Source organism: Dasypus novemcinctus, chromosome 29 (genome assembly GCF_030445035.2).
Source record: "Dasypus novemcinctus isolate mDasNov1 chromosome 29, mDasNov1.1.hap2, whole genome shotgun sequence".
In the NCBI taxonomy this organism is placed as follows: Eukaryota; Metazoa; Chordata; class Mammalia; order Cingulata; family Dasypodidae; genus Dasypus; species Dasypus novemcinctus.
This window is the reverse complement of record NC_080701.1, coordinates 27,674,354-27,697,448: the sequence shown is the minus strand read 5'-3', so window position 1 is coordinate 27,697,448 and position 23,095 is coordinate 27,674,354. Positions and strand designations below refer to the sequence as shown.

The 23,095-nt window shown below is 47.2% G+C and overlaps 1 protein-coding gene across 21 annotated transcripts in view; it reads right to left on the bottom strand.

The window, feature by feature from the left end:
* CSGALNACT1 (chondroitin sulfate N-acetylgalactosaminyltransferase 1) overlaps positions 1–23,095 on the bottom strand; it is a 398,657-nt gene that overhangs the window by 82,338 nt on the left and 293,224 nt on the right. For all 21 annotated transcript variants that reach the window (XM_071212689.1, XM_058290053.2, XM_058290061.2 and 18 more), the window contains one exon: positions 17,351–18,264. In XM_071212689.1, the coding sequence (XP_071068790.1) occupies positions 17,351–17,972 (622 nt within the window). In that variant the 5' untranslated portion in view covers positions 17,973–18,264. The remainder of the gene's footprint in view (positions 1–17,350; positions 18,265–23,095) is intronic.

The following is a 23,095-nucleotide window of genomic DNA, read 5'->3' as shown; positions in this document are numbered from 1 at the left end:
GTTAGAAAACAAAACTAAAAAGCAGTGTAAATGTGCCAGCTGGGCCCTGAGCCTCAGTGGAGGTGCAACACCGACTCTCCAGTTCATTGGACTCACCCAGGACAGCTAACAAGGAGGTGGGGATGGTCAACCACCACACCAAGGAACCAAGAGAGTCTACAACTGCAAGCCAGAGAGTCCCATCCGCCAGCCGTATGAGATCAAAACCCCTCTCAGTTGGAGGTAGAGTGGGCATCACCATCCCAGAATCCTCAGGATTGGGGAATAAAATATGGACCAGAGTGGACTTACTGGTATTCCACTATAGATTTATTGATTCTAGCAATGGAAGAAATTATTTCACTGATGTGGAGACAGTGGCCATGGGAGTTGCTGAGGGCAGGGAGAGGGAAGAAGAGGTGTGATATGGGGGCATTTTTGGGACTTGGAGTTGTCCTGAATGATATTGCAGGGACAGATGCAGGACATTATATATCCTGCCATAACCTACCGAATGGACTGGGAGAGAGTGTAAACTACAATGTAAACTATAATCCAAGCTGTGAGGCAGTGCTCCAAATGTATTCACCAAATGCAATGAATGTACAACACTAATGAAAGAAGTTGCTGAGAAGAGAAAAGCAGGGGGAGGGGGAGTGGGGCATATGGGAATCCTGTATATTTTTTTAATGTAACATTTTGAGTGATCTATGTGTATCTTTTAAAAATAAATTAAAGGGAAGTGGATTTGGCTCAACTGACAGAGCGTCCGTCTACCACATGGGAGGTCCAAGGTTCAAACCCAAGACCTCCTGACCCGTGTGGTGAGCTGGCCCATGTGTAGTGCTGATGCGTGCAAGAAGTGCTGTGCCACACAGGGGTGTTCCCACGTAGGGGAGCCTCATGCGCAAGGAGTGCGCCCCGTAAGGAGAGCCACCCTACACAAAAGAAGTGCAGCCTGCCCAGGACTGGCACTGCACACACGGAGAGCTGATGCAGCAAGATGACGCAACAACAACAAAAAAAATAAAAATTAAAAATTAGAAAATTAATTAATTAAAAATATATTTTTAAAAAGCAGTGTAAGGGGAGCAGATATGGCTCAAGCAGTTGAGCACCTGCTTCCCACACAGCAGGTCCTGGATTCAGTTCCCAATGCCTCCTAAAGAAGATGAGCAAACAGCAAGCTGATGAAATGGCCTGGCATGGCACGCTGATGCAATGGGATGACGCAATGAGGAGACACAACGAGGAGACACAACAAGCAGGGAGCAACTGTGGCTCAAGTGGTTGGGTGCCTGCCTCCCATATGGGAGGTCCTGGGTTTGATTCCTGGTGCCTCCTAAAGAAGATGAAAAGACACAGAGCAGACGGCGCATGCAAGGGTGGTTCTAAACCTAGAAAAAAAGGCAACATAAGGGGAATGGATATGGCGCAAGCAGTTCAACGCCTCCTTCGTACAGGGAAGGTCCTGGGTTTGGTCCCTGGTGCCTCCTAAAGAAATAAACAACAAACAAATGGAAAAGTCAACTCAGGGGAGCCAGCGTGGTTCAGTGGTTGCGTGCCGCCTTCCCACATACAAGGTCTGGGTTCAATCCCTGGCCCAGGTACCTAAAAAACAAGGCAGTGTGTGACGCCCTCAGGAAAGGGGCACTGAGCGAGCACCAGGGCTCCTGGCCATCTCAACCAGAAACAGAGTCTACCCCAGCGTTGTTCATGGCCCACGAGGAGCCCGAGCCACCAAGCTGCAGAGGTAATTGTTGAGGCTCAACCTGGGTCCACGTTTTATGCCAAGCTCTTCTTTCCAGCCTGATGCCTGCAACCCATCGTGTTGGAAGCAGAAATGGAGCTCAGCCTGCAGCATGGAGGTGCAGGCTTCCTCCGCCAGCCTTTGCTTTCAGAGGAAAGACTGGTCAAGACTGAGAAAGTGACCTGTATTTTTCCCCCCTCTTCTGGATTCTGCAGATGGACGAGTCAGCTATAAGAAGCCCAAGGAGGCTATTGCCTTCAGTTCTGGTTCTGTTTCAACCATCAGATTTCTTCACTTTTGCAAAGTCAGAATACCATTTTCTTTTTCTTTTTTTAGTAATGTCACCATGATTTAAGCATTGTTACAGCTTTATGCTAAATATGAGTAACAGATTTTCAAAGTAGAACATTTGGAAAACGGCCTAATTCCACCACTCAGGAAAAAAACTCTGAATACTCTGATATAGTGTTTTCATCCCCTCAATCTTTTTCCTTTATCTAGCCAAAGAGAATCTTCTAATTATTTTCACAATTACAATTATAGTTTTTCTCAGAACACAGCCTTTGCCCTGTGTTACTATTTGTTGAATGATCCTTTTTAGTTGCTACACAACATTCCACTTAATAGACAGTGTATAATTTTACCTGCCTCCTATTGTAATATTTGGGTTGCTTCTAATTTTCCACTACTATAAGTACTGCAACAATGCACATTCTTGATTATAACTATTCATGGACATTTCAAAAAATAAGTGTCCAGAAGTGATAATACTGGAAGAAGGTATGAACATTTTAAAGCAGGGGTTCTTAACAAGGGGTCTATGAGCTTGAATTGAAATTCAAAAAACAATATTTTTGGGGGGACGTGTTGGTGCAGGTGTATTTATTAAATAATATGTAGTATAGTGTGGGCTTAGTAAGGGGTCCATGGTTTTCACCTGACTGGGAAAGGGGTCCATGGAACAAAAAAGGTTAAGATCCCCTGTTTTAAAGGTTCTTGATATAAATTACTGTAGAATGGTCAGATCAATTTATATGCCCGTCACTAAGTAAAATGGTCATTTCACCTCACTTTCGGGGATACCATGTACTAGCATTTTATAAACTGTTGCAATTTAACATTGTACTTTTGTTTTCGTTGTTACCCAGTTTTCAGTTAAGAAAGACTGAACATTGCTTCATGTGTACACCCAACACTTGCATCTCTACTTTGTGATCTGTTCATGTTTCACGATATTTGGACTGAAGTTTAAGCAAGAACTTGCTCATGCTCATGTGTACCATTCATCAAATAAAGGAAGGTCTCTTTAGGGTTCATTCTCAGCACTTTGCATAAGTCTCTGTGTTGCCCAATAATTTGCAAAATATATGTGTGACTGATTTTTAATAAATCCAGTGCATAATTGAAAGGTACCAAGACATACTTTTTATATTCCATACACTTTCTATGAAGCCATAGTCTACAATTTTTCATGAATGCCAAGGTAATTCATGAGGTTTCAGAGATTAATGATATCATTAAATGAGGAGAAAAGGCCAACGTACACTATGTCCTATTAATAAACTCTACTCACTGATTGACCAGAAACATATTCACAATTTGAGGAGATTCAGGCAGGAAGGTGAAAATGCATAACTTGCTCGTACTTATAGGAAAGTTGGTAACTAGCAAGAACCCATTAAAAAATGTCCAGAAATTTACAGGATTTATGTAATAAAGCATTAACTACACAGAACCAGGAGGGCTTCTCTTCAGAGAAGCACAGACTTACTCGTCATTCAGGTCAAGAGCAGATGGCTCTCATCCGGGGATCAACCAACATGCCCTCGGGCTGAGCCCGGCGTGGAGCAGACATTCAAGAAATGTTTGTGGAATCAGGAAATTATCCCAGGAAGGCAAGCTCACGCATCTACTCGGATTCCAGCACACTGCTCCCAGTCTCCTGATTCAGATGACATCTGCTGCCTGTCTCCTGGTGTCTGGCTTGAGCCCCTCACCACGCCCAGCAATTTGAACTCAACTCTGCTTGGGAATGGCCTGAGCCCTGTGGGGTTTGCCCTACCGGCATTGACGAAAAAAAAATTCCAGTTCAACACCAAAGGGCGGCCCAGCTGTGTTCTGGTCTCATAGCTGCTCCCTCCCGCCAGCCCAGCCCCTGGACCTCAGCCGCCACCACCCCCGGCATGGCCTTCCTGCCTTCGGCTACCATGCCTGAATGTGCAGCAGCGAGCGCGTGAGCGCGTGCTTGAAAGACTATTTCCAACTTGGAAAATCATCTTTGCGGTAATCAGCTGACTATGCTCGAAAACACGTAAAGAGATGGGAAGCGGATTTGGCCCAACAGTAGAGCAACCACCTACCACATGGGAGGTCCAGGGTTCAAACCCAGGGCCTCCTTGACCTGTGATGAGCTGGCCCATGTGCAGTGCTGATGCATGCAAGAAGTGCTGTGCCACGCAGGGGTGTCCCCCACGTAGGGGAGCCCCACGTGCAAGGAGTGCACCCCGTAAGGAGAGCCACACCTAAGTCCATCTTACATAACAACAACAGGACTGAGCACTTACAAAGACATGCTATAAAGAAATATGTTCGAAATAGCTACTTATAACACAAAAGAGCCTAGAGTTCAACAGTTAAGCGTGAAGAGTTACAATCTCTTAACCATATTTAGCCTGCTCCCGTCCCTTCTATTTCCCTACCCTCAGCTCAGTTCAGAAGCCCATCATCTGTCACCTCTACTATCTTTAAAGCCTTCTAATTAGTCTCCCTGACTTCATTTTATTTATTTTCTTTGAAGACAGAGTTTATCTTATTTATTCACTGATTTTTAAAAAAACCTTATGGGGATAAAATCCGTGTGCCATAAAATCCACCTGTTTAATGGGTACAATTCAATGTTCTTGTTTTTTCATATATCCACAGAGTTTACAATCATCACCACAATCTAATTTTAGAACATTTTCATCACCCCAAAAAGAAGCCTCATACCCATTAGCGGTCATTCCCTAACCCTCCCCCAACCCATCCACGTGGCGCCCCAGGAAACCATTAATTCACTTTCTAGCTCCACAGACACTGTGGACATTTCATATAAATGGAATCACACAGTACTTGTTTTCTCACTGATTCCTTTCACTTAGATACACGTTGCAGCATGCACCAGCACTTCATTTACTTTACTACTGAACAATTTTCCAATATATGGCTAGATCATATTTTATTTATCCAGTCATCAGTCGATGGGGCATTTGGGTTGTTTATTCATTTTCACTATTCTGAATAATGCTGTTATGAACATTTGTGCACAAAGTTTTGTGTGGAGGGATGTTGTCTTTGTTGGATACCTAGGATGGAATTGCTGGGTTATATAGCAACTTGATGTTTTAATTTTCTATTAGCTGCCAAACAGGTTTCCAAACCTGTCTCCACTCTTAACGCCCTGAAATATAACTTCACCATTGCTTATCAGAGCAAATCTCACCAGGATGGAGTCCCTATTTCAAACGGCCAGTGGCTTCAGAGACTCTGTAGGATAATCTCCACATCCACAGAGGGCCTCCCACCCCACCGTGCCGCGCCTCTACTTACTGCTGCGGCAGAACCTCATTTCCTGGGTTCTCTGGCCAAACTCTTGGAGGCCGCCATGTTTCATCTATGTTATTCCCGCCACCTCAAACACTCCCACCCCACTCCCAGCACCAACACATACACTGTAGCAGTTTGATATTAATTATGAATTCCAGAAATAGCTATTGGATTATGTTTGTAAACTGGTCTGTACTGGGTGTGATTTGATGATGATTAGGGCTTTGATTGGGCCACGTCAGGAAGGCGTTGAGTCCCTGCCCCTTGGTGGGTGGGGACTCACAGGTAAAAGGCATGGCATAGGACAGAGTTGGAGCTTTTTGATGCTGGAGGTTTTTGACGTGGAGAGTTTGAACTGAAGTCTTAAACTGGAGTCCTGGGAAGAGAACACACAGAGGAAAGAGAAGCTGGAGCCCCGGGAGGACAGCAACCCTGAGCCCGGGGAGAAGCAAGCCCTGGGAAGGGAGGAACCCAGGAAGCCTGAGCCCTGGCAGACGTCGGCAGCCATCTTGCTCCAACACATGGCAAAAGACTTTGGTGAGGGAAGTAACTTATGCTTTATGGCCTGGGAACTGTAAGCTTCTACCCCACATAAATACCCTTTGTAAAAGCCAACCGATTTCTGGTACTTTGTACCAGCACCCCTGTGGCTAATACACACACACACACACACACACACACACACGGCAGTAACCAACTCCTATTCATCCTTCAAAACGCTGCTCAAGGGTAGCCTCCTGTGTGCCCCTCCCTGATCACTCTGCCCTAGGACTAGTCCTTGACCTGTACCACCTGTTCAGCGCATGGCCCTGTGCTGTTGTTTCCTGTATACTTAGGGGTCTCGCTCACTGGGTGCGGGCACCTTTAAGGAAGCAGGGACCGTGTGTGACCGCGTCCATCCCCCTACCCCGGCACCAACAGTGCCTGCTGCACGGAACCCGTCCCGTGGACGAACGGAGACCCCTGGAGAGCCAAGTCCTTCAGAATCTGAGCATAAATCTCACTCTAGTCCGTGACACGTCTATTCCTCCGTTTAACCAGCTAAGAGGTTTCAACGAGCACTTAACCTAATTACCTCCTCCCGCAATTTAATTTTCTCTGGCTCTGCTCTCTGTCAGCATCCTCTCTTAAAATAAAAAATTACAGAAACAGCATGAATGGAAGTGACCCCTCAGATTTGTTTTTCCCCTGCCACTTGGATCAAGCAAACCTAACAGTCCAAAGCCCGTGCTTATCTGAAGGCTAGGAACGTCTGCTCCTTCCTTCTCTTCATCCCAGAGGAGAGGGAAACAGAGGGAGAGGCAGGCAGGACGGAGGCAAGCCCCAGAAGGAGCCACTCGTCTTGGGTTGCTTCCTCTCCCGCTTCAGTTCCCGCTGGTTCGATCATGGGAATAAAATCATCTCGGCAGAAGGCTGCGCAGACCTCTCGCTCCGAGGACACACGCGCTCCAGTCTCTCTGCAGATGTTGACTTGGGATCAGCGATCTCATTGGCACCAGAAGGGGAGGACGCTTCCCAGCCCTGGCTCTTGAGTACAGACAGAATAACCCCATCAAGGCCGTCCACGTGCTCCCTCTCTCGGGGCGAATCAGGCCGATACTGGCTTCCGGGGGAGAGCAGCGCTGGCTGCAGCTGACAGCTACGTTCACTGCGCAAGGACACACAGGGAGGTCCCCCTCTGCTCACAAAGGCGTTGTGTTTGCTTGTAAGGCACAGGTGCAAAGCTGTCTGTTGCTGCGATGCCCTCTGCACGGTCCCTTCTTTAACCCGATCTGTGCCCCTAAATGCGACCAAGCAAGTAACAATAAAACTCATTCAAAATGTTCCCTTGCGAAAGGCTGAACGGCATCTCCTCGAGGGACAGGCGAGGGGCCTCTCCCTTCCCCACGGGCGGGCAGGGGATTGGGGGCCAGGGGTCCCTGAGACCCGGGGATGGCTCCTCAGGCCAGGCACTGGCCCCGGCCGGTGGGGAGAGAACCAGCGAAGGGAAGGCAGGCCCAGGGGAGAGCGCACACCGGGATTCCAAAGGAAGTGCTTGGCCTCCTGGGGCTTTAAAGCGAGGACTTTCCATCCCGCCAGGATTTGCGTAGGGTGGAAGTAAAGAGAGGGAGGGAGCCGCAGGTGGTGGCACTTCAGCCACCAGTGTGTCTCCAGGCCAGCAGGGAAAGGAGAACAAAGGGGAGAGCGCAGGTGGGACCAAGACGCTACCAAAAGCCTCCTGCCACTTCCCTTTTGACTCCCCAAATCCAAGAACGGGGCTGAACTGGGGGGGGCAGGTGAAAGGAAGAAAGGAATGGAAAAATAAAGTCCACGGCAATGAGGAAGACAGGGAGTATGCCACTGGCTTGGGGCAGTGTTCTCAAGGAATATATATAAGGGATATAAATGTAAGTTCCAAACTGTCGTCCTCAGAATAATTTTACTTTTTATGCAAATATGACATTTCAGAGAAGAAATCCTGGTGCCCGGCACTTACATCATTAAAAATCAGATAAAAAATAGGCACAGGGTACAGGGTAAGGCTTTAAGAAACGACGGGATTTCTTCGATTGTGGCCGTAGAATACAAGCCATGGGAGCCTGCGATTTTCGCTCACAGTAAATCTTCTAATAATGGACTTCCAGATTAATATGTTACAATTACATTCCCACTTCTGAGTGAAATCAATGTGATCTGAAGCGATTCAGATCTTTTAAACTGTTGGATTGTGCACGACGGCTGAGACCGGGTCGTGAGAACTGGTTATTGATCTGGAGAGCAATGGAAGGAGACAAAGTAATCAATAGGTTTTAAAGCATACTTTTTAAAAGTGGTTTCAGACTTCTGCTTCCCCTCCAGGGGAAAGTGAGCTGGAAGGAGTGTCGCTTTACAGCGAACAGCAGCCTGGCTCGCTCCAAATTCAAGACTTTTTTGGAACGTAACTAGCTGGCAGAAATTTAAAATAACTATGATTCATATTGTACGGCTCTAAAGGGAAAAAAACATAAAACGTATAAGATCAGATGGGTAATTTCAACAGGGCAGTGGAAACTGTAAGAATCAAATGGAAATGCTAGAAATGAAAAATACAGTATAATTAGATGGAAGAATGCCTCTGGCGGACTCTTCAGGAGACTTGTCTTTGCTGAGGAAAGAATCCGCTAACTTGAAGATGGGTCAATAAAGATTACTCAAACTGACACACAACGAGAAAAATGAAAGCAACAAAGCAAAACAAACTACGCGGCAACGTCAAACAGTGCAACGCATGCATCACTGGAATTCCAGCTGAGGAGGGAGGAAATGGTGGTGGGGCAGAGTCACTTCCCCACAGAGACACATTCGCGCCTAGCCCCAGTCGTGTGGCTGTGAACCCATTGTAAAGAGGGCCGTGGAGGACGTTACTAGGTAAAGGGGAGGCCAAACTGAACGAGGGTGGACCTTAATCCAGTACGGCTGAGGTCCCTACAAGCAAAGGAAACTGGATATGGAAGGAGAAACCAGAGGAGGAGAGAGACACATTGCCACGTGATGGAGGCCAAGATGGCGCTCCCATGAGAACGCCACAGGCTCTGGGGCAAACGTGGCCTGCAGATACCAGGATGTCGGACCTCCAGCCTCCAAAACTGTGAGGCAGTAAATTCCTTTTGTTTAAACCTGCCCGTTCGGTGGTATTGGACATAGCAGCCTGGAAAAGTCCGAGAGGTGGGGTGAAAGAATATTTGAAGTAATATCGGGTGAGAATGTCCCTAACCGAATGGACAGATGTTCCTCCTCAGCCCTTCAAGGTACAACTCAGGTCCAGCTCCTGCATCCGGCTTGGCTTTGTCCACTGGTGCTGATGTCCACTGGGCATCAGGACCCCACACTGAGCCCTCAGTCATTCTGAGTTCTTTCTCCCGGTGTATGTTCTAAGGTCCTGCAAGCCTGAGACTCAGCTTTATCCTTTCACAGCTACAAAAGCCCTGGGGAGGTTGTTACCCAGAGCAGATATTCCACACACACATGCTGATGAACCTTTGTTGCAGGACGCTAACAGGTAATAAGTTGGCGGTCTGGAGAAAGAGCTGCAGATCGGCTTATAAACACCACTACCTCCTACACAATGTGGTTCAAAAGGGTTAAGACTGGTGGCTGCACCTGCCATGCCAACCAGGCCAGGTCATTCATGTAAGGGTCGGCCTCTCTCTGCTTATCTTCCCCCATCGCCTCCGAATCACACAGAGCACAGGTCCTTCCAGTTCCCGTGGGACCCAGCTCAAGCTCCTCTCTCTCCATTGAGCCTTTCCTACTCCTCCAGCTAAAGCCAAATTCCTCCAGCATCCCAAATTCTCTTATAACAAACTCTTCATGTGAAACATAAGCCAGGAAGAACAGTGATTTAAAAAAAAAAAACCCTCTGGGAACTAAATTGCTTTGAATGAGGAATATAAAAATGACAATAAGGATAAACAACAATGAAATCACTGCATTCCACACAGTCAGACTTGTGGCTTCTGCAGTCTTGTGACCAAACACCCGGGATGCAAGTTGGATTTGCCCTAGCCCGTTGACGAAAAACAGTGCTGACCCCCGATGAAGATGTCAGAGCAGAACAATCTTCTAATTCCAGATTCCTCCTTCTTTACCCATCCCTCCTTCCCTGTCGGCCTGGGGAGCCAGGGTCAGCTACATAATTTTCAGGGCCCAGTGCAAAATGAAAATGATGATCCCGTTGTTCAAAGTGACTAAGAGTTTCAGGACAGCCACAGCTGAGCCTCAAAGCTAGAGCAAACCTTTCTGGTTGCAGGGACCTGAGCAAGTACAATGGGTGGCACACCCAAGAAGCCAGCCCTGGTGGAGGGCCTCAGGATTGGAATCCTTCCCACTCCCCCAAACTCCAGGGCTCTGCTACTTTCTTTTGCACCACCCTCACGAGGGAGAACTCACTCTACACAGTGGAGCCTCAGATGGTTCATTCACAGGGAGGGGACGTAGCTCAAGTGGCTGGGCACCTGCTTACCACGTATGAGGTCCCAGGTTCGATCCCTGGTACCTCCTAAAAACAAACGAACGAGAAAACCAACTCTCATTAGGGAGCAGATGTAGCTCAGTGGTTGAACACCTGCTTCCCATGTTTGAGGTCCCAGGTTCAATCCTCGGTACCTCCTAAAAAAAAAGAAAAAAAAACTATTCATTTGCATGTAAGCCTTTTAGCTCTAATTTCAGTATAAAAAGTATTTCCCCCTTCTTAAAAGCATGTAATGCATTTACATGCTGAGTTTGGCTTAGAGAGGCCACATTTGAGCAACACGGAGGCTCTCAGGAGGCAACTCTTAGGCACCCTGCAGCTCTAGACGAAGTTGGAATTTCAAGCACACAGGCTCATAAGCAGAGTCATCAATATCAAGGGCCCATCACTGGACCATCCTTCTTCACTGGTCTTTGCCGTTGAATGTGGGGACTGTTGCTGTTCCACTGGGGGATGCGACAGAGCTCCCCAGGAAGGGAACTCAGCCCTCCCTCAGTTGTTATGTGAATCTCCACCCACTGTGGCAATACCCAGGGAACATCAGAACATATCGATATACCCTACTTGCATGCCCAGGTAAAATCCCTCCTGTGCACCCCCATCACTGACACCCCACACCAGTGCTCCGCCCCTGCCGCAGCTGAACCTCTCTGTGGTCCAAAACTTCTTCAAACACGAAGCGTAATATCTTGCTAAATTCATTTAATAGGAAAATGAGATAGTAATGATAGATTTAAAGATTAGAAATAAATTACATAACAATTTAGAAAAACTAAGATGTGGTAAAAAAAAAATTGGGGTATTAAAAAAATGAAAAATAATATTAAAAAAATTTTTTTGAGGTTTTGCCTTTCATCACTGTAATAGGAATCGTCCTGTATGTACAGTGGCAAGGCAATCTCTTCTACTTCTTGCTCAATGTCTTCCCTTTTTTTTTTTTTTCCATTCTGTCTTCAAAGAAGTTTCAGGTCACAGCAAAGTCACATGCAGAATACAGGGGACTCCCAAATAACCAACATCCTCCCCCTTTCCCCCCTTCCCCAGCAATGATCTTTTTACATGTGGATGTTACATTTGCTACAACTGAGGTACAGATATTGAAACATAGCTACTAACCATGGTCAGTAGTTTACATTTTAGACTGTACCCTTTTATAAATTTTTGGTGAAATTTAACACGGCCTGTACCCATCATTGCAGGACCAGGCAGAACACTTCCATTGCCCCCCAGTTACTCCCTCTTCCATCTATTCTATTCCTCTCCCCTCCCACTCCCTGCCCCCCCAGGGCCCACAGTAACAACCAAGCTCCACCGTTAAAAGGACAAGATTCCTAGATCCTTGCAACAACGCTGAGGGCTTGACACACTAGTCTGTCTCCCCCATCGGGAGCCACCCATGCTCTCGAGAGACACCCTGCCCTCTGAGGACATCGGGCTCCCTAAGATGGGGGTACAACCCTGTCCTGGTCATCGTATGGGTCTCCACCCTCTGATGCAACACATCATGACAAGGTGAGCTCTCACACACCCCCTAGAAGCCTGTCCCAGGTGCACCCTGTGCCAAATGCTCCCCATCCAACACCCTAAACCAGTAGCCCTTCCTTAGTGTATTGTCTAGAGTTTTCTCAACGTTATCATTTCAACCACGAATCTGCCAATTTCCCGTGTTCACCTGTTCCCCGCCAATCCTCCCCCCAGTTCCAAATGTCAGATGCAGGGCATTGTATATCCTGCCAAAACCCACTGGATGGACTGGGGGAGAGTGTGAACTACAATGTAAACTATAACTCATGCTGTGGAGCAGCGCTCCAAAATGTATTCACCAAATGCAAGGAATGCGCCACACTAGTGAAAGAAGTTATTGATGAGGGAGGAGTGGGGGTGTGGGGAGTGGGGCATATGGGAACCGCCACTATTTTTTAATGTAACATTTTGTGTGATCTATCTTTTAAAAATAAATAAAAAATATATTTTTTAAAAAAGAAGCCAAAAATAAAGAGAATGCAAAGCATCAGCTAGCAAAGGAGGCAATCTGACGGAGGGTGGCGGTGGGTAAAAGGGACAGGAGAGGAGAGAGAGACCCTGAGAAGGACGCCCTGGGCTCTGCTGTCCTCCCTCCCTGGAGACGCTGACTGAGGGCTCCGAGACCCAGTTCAACAGGTACCTCTCGGCCTGACTCTCTCTTATTCCCTCTGCACCCCAAACACAGGTCAGACTTACCCATGACACTGAATCCTCACTCCCCTTTCTTTCTACACCCAGTTCCCCAGAAGCTCCCCAAATGCCCAGAAAGGCACCTGTGCCCGCCTTACTATTTCTACCTTAAGTGACAAAGTTGTTGACCACAAACTTGGCTGAAGTGTGCGCTGAGGAGAGCAACCGTGCCCCCCACAGTCCCCGGCACTCAGCTCGCCAAGCCCCCAGCCCCTGGGGATGGTCTCTGACTCGTCTAGAGAAGCTTCAGCAAAACGGTGGCTGAGGATTCCCTAGAGGTGGTCACTTGACGATATACAAACAATGAAAGTAAAAACTTCAACATCTCCCCCCCTTGCCTCACCTTTCCAGAAAGAATGAGGCCTCAGTTGTGCACAGAATCCAGGAGACTGGGGATTACCTGTGCAGCCTGCTGCTGAGGTTTTACAGCAAGCTCCGTATCCCCTTGTTTTAGAGTGGATCTCAAAACCTTCACTCTCTCGCCTCGTGGCGGATGGCTCCATCTCTCCTCCACTCTCACCACCCTCTCACCCTGCAGAAGCTGGAGGAGGGTGAGCTGCTCAGACTGATGACACAAGAGCAAGCCCCAGGAGAAGAGGAAACAGAAACATTCCCATGCGATTCACACTGGTATATGAATGGATTATAAAAGAGGAATCATTCTGAAATCAAAATCATTTTATGGACGGATGTCAAACAAGAGCTATAGCGAAAAATATGAACTCACAGCCAAAAGGCTGCCACTCATCAGATTTAAATATCAGCCTGTATATTCCACACCCAAGGAATACCTCAACCACAAGAAAGGAATTTTCTGTTTGCATGAAGAGATAAGCAGTTAGTCATCCTGAAGCATGGGATCTGAACACGTTCCTCTACTGGAATGCTTTTTTCCCAGACGGTGGTGGGAAAGTCGTGCTATTATCTGAGGATCCAAGGCAAAAATCAGTGCCAATGAAACATCTGGGGAAAGGGAAAAAGGAGGAAAATATCGTTTTAGAGACAGATGATAATTAAATCAGTATAGACAAGAAATATTAAATAGTCATCGATTTGGTATTCTTCCTCTGCAAGCTTCACGGAATTGTAGACAAGTGGCGCCAGCCAGGCCTGGCCTTCCAAATAATCTCTCTCAATACTTCTTTTGATGGATGAGGATCCTAGAGGGTAGATGTTTGTCCTGGACACCCAGCAAAGAGGGGGGCAGAGGACCCCTCGTAGATGGTTGCTTGACAAAGCTACGAGCAGAAGAAGTCAAAGCAGCACCTTGGAGTTTGCAGATAGGACAGGCCCGAAGGCTGGGGTTGGGGATGTCAGTGGAGAACCACTAAATTGCTCCTCTTGCTGAACAGACAAAGAAATGGAATGTCAAGGAGCTGAAGGGTCATGGTCAAAGTCACACAGGCTGCCCATCCTCATCCCATTATGCCAACTGCCTCGCAGTGAGTGTTAAGTTTTACGTAACAATTATCTCGAAGCACCACACAGGGTTTGTTTGTTTTTTTGTTTTTTTTTTAAAGATTTATTTATTTTTTCCCTTCCCCTCCCCAGCCCTACTGTTTTTTGGCTGTCTGGGTCCATTCGCTGTGTGATCTTCTGTATCTATTTCTCTTTTTTGTCTTTTCTCATCTTTCTCCTCTAGGATTTGAAGGGATTCGATCCTGGGGACCTCTGATGTAGAGGGAGGTTCTCTCTCAATTGTGCCACCTCAGTTCCTGGTCTCTTCTGTGCTTTGACTCTCCCCTTCATCTCTCTTTTGTGGCGTCATCGCCTTGCTGCATGACTCACTTGTGCAGACACTGCATCACTGCATGGGCACTGGCTCACCAGGCGGGCACTCACGCAGGCACTCGGCACGCCGTGTGGGCACTCGGCTCGCCACACGGGCACTGACTCACTGCAGGCACACTTCCTCTTCTTCGTTTTCACCAGGAGGCCCCAGGGATTGAACCCGGGTCCTCCCATATGGTAGGCGGAGGCCTTATCACTTGAGCCACATCTGCTTCCCACCACACAGGTTTTAGTACCGTTATTCGAATACAAAGCACCGCCCCCCCTCCATCCTTATCATACGAGTTGAGTGCCCGGCAAATCTGCAGCCTTCCTTTAGAACTCTCTGAGGCTGGGAAACACTCCCATTTCTAACCCAAAAACTGTCCATGGCCTTTCGCCGAGTGGCTTTAACTTCTGGACTATCGAAATCTGAAACTGAAATCATCCTAAGGTTATGTTTAGACGCCCAGATAAGTTATCTCAAAGCTTTATTTCACCCATATAGCGTCCAATCACTTGCTCGAACTTTTTTGAGAAAACTTTTCAAATCAGAACCGTTCCACACCCTTTCGCCCCTTCACTAGGTGTAGATCATAGACTCACAAAGTCCTCAAATCAGATCAAATCAGATCAAATCAAATCAGAGAGGCCCAGCTCTCTGACACTGGAAGCGTGGCTTACCACCTCCTGGCCACAGGGTCATCCAGGTGATGACAGAATTCTTGTACTGACAGGCATCCCCCCCTGTTTTACAAGATCCCATGCCAGTTTTGACTTCTGTGAGTTACTCCTCATACTGGACTTAAACCTATTTCCTGCAGCTTCCTCCCACCAGTGGAATCTTTCAAACGTCCCCTTTCCTGAATATAAAAGATTGCCTCACGGTCTTTTGTGATAAGAAGGAAGAAAATAAAATGAACCGTGCTGCTCATGACAGGGAAATCTGTACAAGCATTTCTAGACACATATTTGTTCTATATACGTATATAAAATCACACCAGTTTGTCATAATTTACGTATCACAGGAAAATAGCGGACTAGATTTTTGCCAAATTTGGAAGGTATGTGCAGAGTTACCTGCCTTAAAATAGAGTCTGTGTGCTGTAGATAAAAGCAACACTGAGCATATCTCATACCGGCACCTCCAAGAGAAAATCAGCCACATCTCAAGAGCAAATCGACTGAGGGACCAGAGGCCTTTGTCACAGCACATTGAGAAAGACAGGCCTCATGTATCAAGACAGCGTATCCAAAAAAACCCAAAGATTTCAACTAAAGCAGATAGAAAATTACAAAGGCAAACCTTCTAAATCGCAGACATAGATTTGCAATCAAGTTCTTTTGAAACTGCTTTGCAGGTGGGGCGCTCCAGAACATACTCCGGGGCCAGGGGCTAGCAGGACTTTTTTTAAATCGTTCTCCCTGGGGCTCAGCTAGCAAGATAATATATGTGGAAATGCCTCAAAACCTGTAAAGCACTAGAAAATGTGATGCTGCACCACATTACATTCTGAACCCTTACTGGGCACTCACCGCGTATGGACACTTGCTAGCTGCTGAGACGATGCATTTTTAAGACCTCTTTAAATGAATTTTTTTCTTTTTTAAATCCTGAACACCACAAGCTTGACCTTATGATGATTTCTTTACCTGGTTTCAAGTATAGTAAAAATGAAGGGGGAAGGTGGAGCAATATTTGGGCCAAAAATAATCTAATTAAAAATATACTAAACAGAGCACTAAAACTGCACAAATTTATACTTCATATATAAAGTAGGGAAAAAATCTTAAGACAGGAAAGTATCCAAAGAGAACAGTCATAAATAGCAGCAGGAGAGTTTTAGATGTGTCTCAAGGGAGTGTTTCTAGGCTGTAGGGGCTGGTGAGGTAGTTTTGTAACCAAGGAAAGCGTCGGGGGTAGATGCACACAGCTATATTTCTGGACAAGCTGAAGTAGATTCTCTTCAGAAATGAAACAGAGGGGAAGAATTAGAGGACCTTGAAGGCAATTCCTCTCCCAAATTATTAGTCGGTTTTAGAATTAGTGACAAAAGGAAAATTAAAGAAGATACTAAAAAGCATTCAAGAAACTGGGCAAGGCGCTTTCTGGTAAAACTGACAGAGGGAAGCAGATGCAGCTCAAGGAGTTAAGCACCTGCTTCCCACGTTGAACGTCCAGGGTTCAATCCCCAGCCCTGGTACCTAAAAAAGAAGACTATAAAGACAAATTACTACTGGACTGTCCTGTGCCATTCATCTCACCAGTTTTCACTTGGGTAGGGGCATGGTCTCAGACCTGGGCTTCCTGGGTTCAAATCCTGGCTCTACTACTTGTTGCCTTAGTAACCTTGGACATTGACTTAGTTTCTCTGCATCTTCCACTGGGGTCATTGAGAATAAACGAATTAGCAAACTTATAGCTCCCAAAAGAGCGCCTGTGGAAGTGGCTGTGGCTCAGTCGACTGGGCTCCCATCTACCGCAGACGGCCCATACCTGCAGAGAGCTGGTGCAGCAAGACGACGCAACAAAGCGAGACAAGCAGACAGAGAAGAGCGCGCAGCGAATGCACACAGAGAGCAGACAGCAAGCAAGCCCCAAGGGAGGGAGATAAATAAAAAAATTTTTTAAATAAATAAATCTAAAAAAAAAAGTCTCTGGCACATTTAAGTGACGTCAAAAGTATGAACTACTATTTTTCTGTCCACGGTTATCTCCAGAGAACTAGGCCCAGTTACAAGGCGTGCCTGTGAAAAGGAATAAACGTACAACCGCCCACCGGACTTTGAGATCCCATGCTTTATGTTTACATTTTGTCTTATTTTATGGCGTTTTTTCAGAAGGCTAATAAAGCAAGACGCGATGCCTCCTTCTGCCAAAAAAACCATGCCACTGTCCACTCAATGATTGTGGTTTCCATGAGAAAGTAAGTGGAAACAGATGCTTCTGAGAAATGAAAATCCATGCTCTCCCTTTGCAGTCGCTCACCTGAAACTCCCTAGCTGCACCCTGCACCCCGGGTGCCTTCTCTTCCACCGCCCCCCGGAGCCCCCAGGCCAACCTTCGATGAAATCGGAGGCCGTGTAGGAGCGCTGGCCGGGGCCGCCCTCCGCAGGGCTGTTGAGCGTCTCCAGGGCCGACTCCACCGCCTCCACCAGCTCGTCGCGCTTGTCCTTCCTCACCGGCTTCTCCTCGGGGTGCCGGGTCAGGCCCGTCTCCAGCTGGTACACCCTCTGCAGGGTGAAGCTGTCGAAGGGCACGGCGGCGTACTCCGTGGCCAGCTTGACGCCCGCGTGCACCTCCGCCTTGGCCACCTGGGCGTGCAGGAAGGCGCGCAGGTCGGCCTGGGCGTTGGGGTCCCCCGGCGCGCCCGCGGCCTCGCTGGCCTGCTCCTGCGCGTCCCGGAGCTGCGCGCTGCGCGCCTGCAGCTCGCCCTTGAGCTGCGCGATCTGCCGCTTGAGGCTGCCGATGTAGTTGCGGTGCTGCTCCTCCCACTCCTGCAGGGCCGCCTGCGACCCGTCCTTGCCCGTGGGGCCGTGCGCCCTGGGCAGCCCGAGCTGCTCCTCGTCGCCCCGCGGGCTGCAGGCCAGCATGTAGAGCACGGAGACGGCGCAGCAGAGCAGAACCAGCAGAAGCACCACCCGCGAAATCCAGGCCAGCAGCCCCCGGCGGAGCATCCTCATTCAGACATCAGCCATGCGCCCCGGCCCGGCCACATCCCAGGGCGCCCGGGCCCCCCAGACGGGCTTCCCCGGGCTAGGCCCCGCGGAGCCTGCGTGCGGGGGCCGCTGCGCGCCTGGCGGCCATCCCCTTCTACCACGCGCGCTGTCCCTCGGCGTCAGCCCCCGCCGGGAGCAGCTGTCCTGCTTGCAGAGGACGCTCTTCGGGGCAGGAGCAAGGCGTGAACTGAAGCCTCCAGGTTTTCACATCAATTCCCATCATAGCCTTCGAGGGCAGGAGACCAAAAGAGGGGACCTGAGAAGAGACACAAATGACAAAAACATGTAATAAAGGTAACAACGCCCCGAGGCTCCCTTTGGCAAGATTCAATAGACCTCCTATGAGCTTTATGGAAAAAGCGACGATGGATGATTAAATATTCCTAAATGTTTGTAAATCATGATGCACACGCGTATCTGCCATGCAATGCGTCTAAAGAACAAAGGTCACAGAAAAGACTGGAACGAAATAAAATGTTAACAACAATTCTCCCTGGGGAGGATCAAAGGGTGATAATTCTGCTTCTCTATTTGTTTTCCCCTCTATCTTGTAAGTTCTCCACCATGAACATGTATTATTTTGACAGTTTAAGAGGGAAAAAGCTGGGAAGCAAACTTGGCCCAATGGATAGGGCGTCTGCCTACCACATGGGAGGTCCAGGGTTCAAACCCCGGGCCTCCTTGACCCATGTGGAGCTGGCCCATGCACAGTGCCCTGCTCAAGGAGTGCCCTGCCACACAGGGGTGTCCCCCACATAGGGGAGCTCCATGTGCAAGGAGTGCGCCCCATAAGGAGAGCCACCCAGCACGAAAGAAAGTGCAGCCTGCCCAGGAATGGTGCCACACACACAGAGAGCTGACACAGCAAGATGACGCAACAAAAAGACACACAGATTCCCGTGCCACTGATAAGTATAGAAGTGGTCACAGAAGAACACACAGCGAATGGACAGAGAGAGCAGACAACTGGGGGGGGGGGGTAGAAAGAGAAATAAATAAAAAATGAATCTTTAAAAAAAAAAAGAGAGGGCAAAAGCCAAGCTTAAGTGGCATTGAGATTGCCGGGTGGGGAAAAGACGGACACTTCTCAGGCCTGCCCAGCAGGGGTGGCTGTAAAAGGTTAGCCCAGAAGGGGAGCGAGCGTCGTCCAGGGCAGGCACCGGACACCTGCTCCAAGCTGTGTCCAAGCTGAGAAGGTAATGGGGAAGCACCCGGAAGGTCAACTATAAAGAGACAGCGACACCCTAAACGTGACAACACATTCAGACAGGCTCCGGGGACAGAACTGTGGCCCCCGCTCACAGCCCTGCCTGCGGACAGGGGAGGAGGCGTTGTCGTGGCCATGCTGGAGTGGGGAGAAAGGCAGAGACCGGAATCACTGTTCCATCAGTCCTCGGATGCACGTCTGTCTGTGCCAGCCCCTGGGAGGAATTCTGGGCTCTGACTGCTCATCAGAATCGCCCAGAAGGATGGCAGGGCCTGTCGCCCAAACACAAGCCACCGGATGGATGTGCCGGCCGGGCCCCCGCCCGCCTCCCGCTCCCCGCAGGCGGCCCCACAGCTCACTGCGGGGCTCTCCGTGTGATTAAAAACATCTCGGCTGGGGAATCCCAGCACCCTGCTGTTTTTAATGAAGTCTCTCTGTTTCAATCTTCTCTCCTCTCCAATCCCCTCTTCTCATCTCGCCCTGCCCATCGGAGCCAGAAAAATAAATAAAAAAATGATAAATGGAAAATGGATGGAGTAAAATCTCTTGTCCAGGGACATTTTTACAGAACTTTCCTAGATGCATCTTTCACTGTCACTTCTCTTAAAAAAAAAAAAAAGCTCTGTTGTTTTATTTTTTGATGTTGAAATAAAAGTTGGAATTAAAAAAAAAAAAAGCTCCTTGAGGATACTGTGTCTTTGCCATTTTATAAAACTTGAAATTTTTAATAGTCCCCCTGATAACCAAACCATTAGTTCTATAGTCATCACCTGGCCCAGAAACTCCAAATTTTGGGCCAATAATCGTTTTGCTTACTGGGATCTCTCCCAATTACTAACTGTAAGAAGAACCCCACTCAATTAAAAACTTCAAGACCCCAGGAAGGAAAAGAGTCATCCCCTTCATCACCCACTATTTGTTAAAGATATAGTACATGGTAAGAGTGCTGTTGAACATATCTTAATAACTTGCCCACTATGTTCTATGGACACACACAGCAGTTCCACTTCTATCACCCAGGAGAATTGCCACTTACAGACATCACTAAGTTATCAGAATTGCTTATTTCTCAATTTCCCTCAAAAAATGCAACACTTAAGATCCTCTCTAATATTCCCCTTGGCCTGAGGGTTCTATCTACTATAATTTAGAACAATACACAGTTATTAGGGCTAAGTTTAAAGTGCATGTTTAGCCCTGGCAGCCTTTTCTGTCTGATGAAAATCTTGGGATTTATATAATTACTATAATTCTGTGATTAAAAACATCTCAGCTTTGCTATAAGGCACCTTGCTGTTTTTAATGAAATCTCTCAGATGGACTCATTATATCCGAGGATTAAATTACCAGTGAAGACAAATTATGAAGTTATTCTGCCCCTTTAAAGAATTTTACTTTAAATGAGTTGTCATTAAAGACAAAATAAACAAATCAAAAAATAGAAGTGGAACATGCAACATAATTTATTGTGCTTTGGAAACTTAAAGCAGGCAAACATTCCAACAGATATGGCAAATATATTTGCATAATAAATTAAAATCATGCTGGTTAACTAAAACAATATATAAATGCTATAGCTAAAGAAATTTCCAACTGTAGAAGAATCATTTTGGCTATTTAAAATCTAGTCCAGCTTTCAAAACTCACTAGTGTATATTTCAAGATTTTTTGGCATTTCACTCAGTGGTATGTAAAAGGAGAAGAAAACAAATTTGTGGGAAGAAATGACTTTTTAAAAGAAATATCAAAGTCATAAAATTTGCTGCCAAGGAAGCAGTGATGAATTTCTCCTTTTAAATGACAGGGACAGGTAAGAGAGATGTATGTCAGAAGCAAAACACTGCATCCTTTAACAGACGGAATATTTTGTAATGATTCTATAATAGCAATCTAATCTGCGATCTAAATGATGACTAGCTGGCTACACTGCAGAGGCCAGGAGCATCTGCTTGCTGAAGTCAGGAGCAGCTTAGCCTTGCCTTCTTGCTTCTATTCACTTGGCAACACAGAATGTCATTCTTAAAAAAGTGTCTGTCACTTTACCAGCTCTGCCATACTGGGGGGGGGCACTTAACCAAATCAAACGCATGGCTAGGCCACAAAGATACCAGGCCAACCTTTCAAGCTTCCTCCCTGCAGAGATGTTGGGAGAATTCAAGGGTTCAGATTTAGAAAGTGTTTACAGACTCGCAGATGGAAAGCACCCTGTAATTACCAAACACTATTACAAGTTAAGGATGACAGTGAAAATACAGCTTTATGCGATCACAGCAGCATTGTGCTACTGTGCTATTTTAAAAACATAGAAGCAGCACACAGATTTTCAGACTAGCTCAGTCTTTGGCAGGGAGTTGGAATCATGGTGGGAGTGGAAAGCAAGAAGGAGTTGCTGCCAGTAACCAACGCAAACCCCCAAAGATGCTTCTGTGATGGCCCATGTCTGAAACACTGGTTTGACTTATTAGACTGAAGCGGGCATCCAAGCACACACGCTTTACCCATCCTCACAGTCCCCGGATAACAAAACACTGGGAGAAGGTTTCTTCATAGTCCATTGTGAAGGCAAAATGCTGTCGCAGAAAAATGCTTTATAAGACCCATCTGGCACTGAGTCTGCCTAAAGCAGGGCTATTTCAAGAACTCTCGGGCCAGGAGAGGAGCTCTCGGCGCAGACAGACCCTTTGTCAGTCATCCTCAGGTCACAACGAACCCTAGGAGCTATTTTCCTGGGTACGAGTAGGGGATGCTTAAGGAAAGTAACAGCATTGGCAGAACTTTTAAGGCAGGGAGTTTGAAAGACACAGTGACCTGGGGCCCTTGCCACCTGTGCCAAGGTGTCTGGCCGCGGAGTGGACTTCACATGGCAACTGTCGGTCACCGTGACCTCCCATCGTCTCCCAGATCTCTAAGTAACACAGCAGTGACCCAGCAACGGGTCAGAGTCATAGGCCACCCCCACGTGGAATTCCATTTTTACAATTCATCCGTATCACAAACAGTTACTAAGCACCTACTACGTACAATACACAGCATGAGAAGGTGCAGGAGATGAAAAGGCGTTCCAGGCTCAAATTCCAAACTCAGCCAGATTATAAGCTCGTAGAGGAATGAAGATGTTCTCAAATAAGGGAGCAGCCGTAGCTCAAGTGGTTGGGTGCCTGCTTCCCACATATGAGGGCCCAGGTTCAGTCCCTGGTACCTCCTAAAAATAAGATAATTAAATAAAAAGATCTTCTCAAATAATTATAATATGAGCCCCAAACAGATAAATTCCATAAAATAAAGTAATACCATGTTCCCATCTATTTGTGTGGGGTTGGGGAGAGGAAGGGTTTGGGAAGAGAGGTATAATTAAATCTAACTTAAATAGGCAAAAGCTTACAATCAATATGAAGAATCAATATTTGTTAACAGAAAATATGAACATGATACAGGGACGGCTGATGGTTTCGTCTTAGAGTGGAAGCGCTTAGAGGGCAAAACCAAAAAAGTTCTAAGTTTGATCCCAGTGGGTATTTTGGTCCCTGACGCTGCAGACTACGACAAAGAGCCTGCTAAGATGTGACTCCTAATGTCCACCAGAAGCTCATCAATCATGAAGGACTCCAACAGAAGCAGCAGGCAGAAAGGACGGTGGCTTCAAGGGGAGCCCAAGTCAGGGAGCACCACACACCACAATTACAAGCCTTGTGCACGATAAAGGAAACATTCAAGGAGTGGCAATCCATTCTGCAGGACAGGCCCACCACTTGTGCAGGCACAGCCGAAAGGGTTGATGGGGGGAAAAAAACAAGCGGGTCTCCTAAGTCAGGAAGTGGTAGACCAAAGCCTTAGGAAGCTGAGTCCGTTTCACTTTGGCACACACAATCAGCCCTTTGAC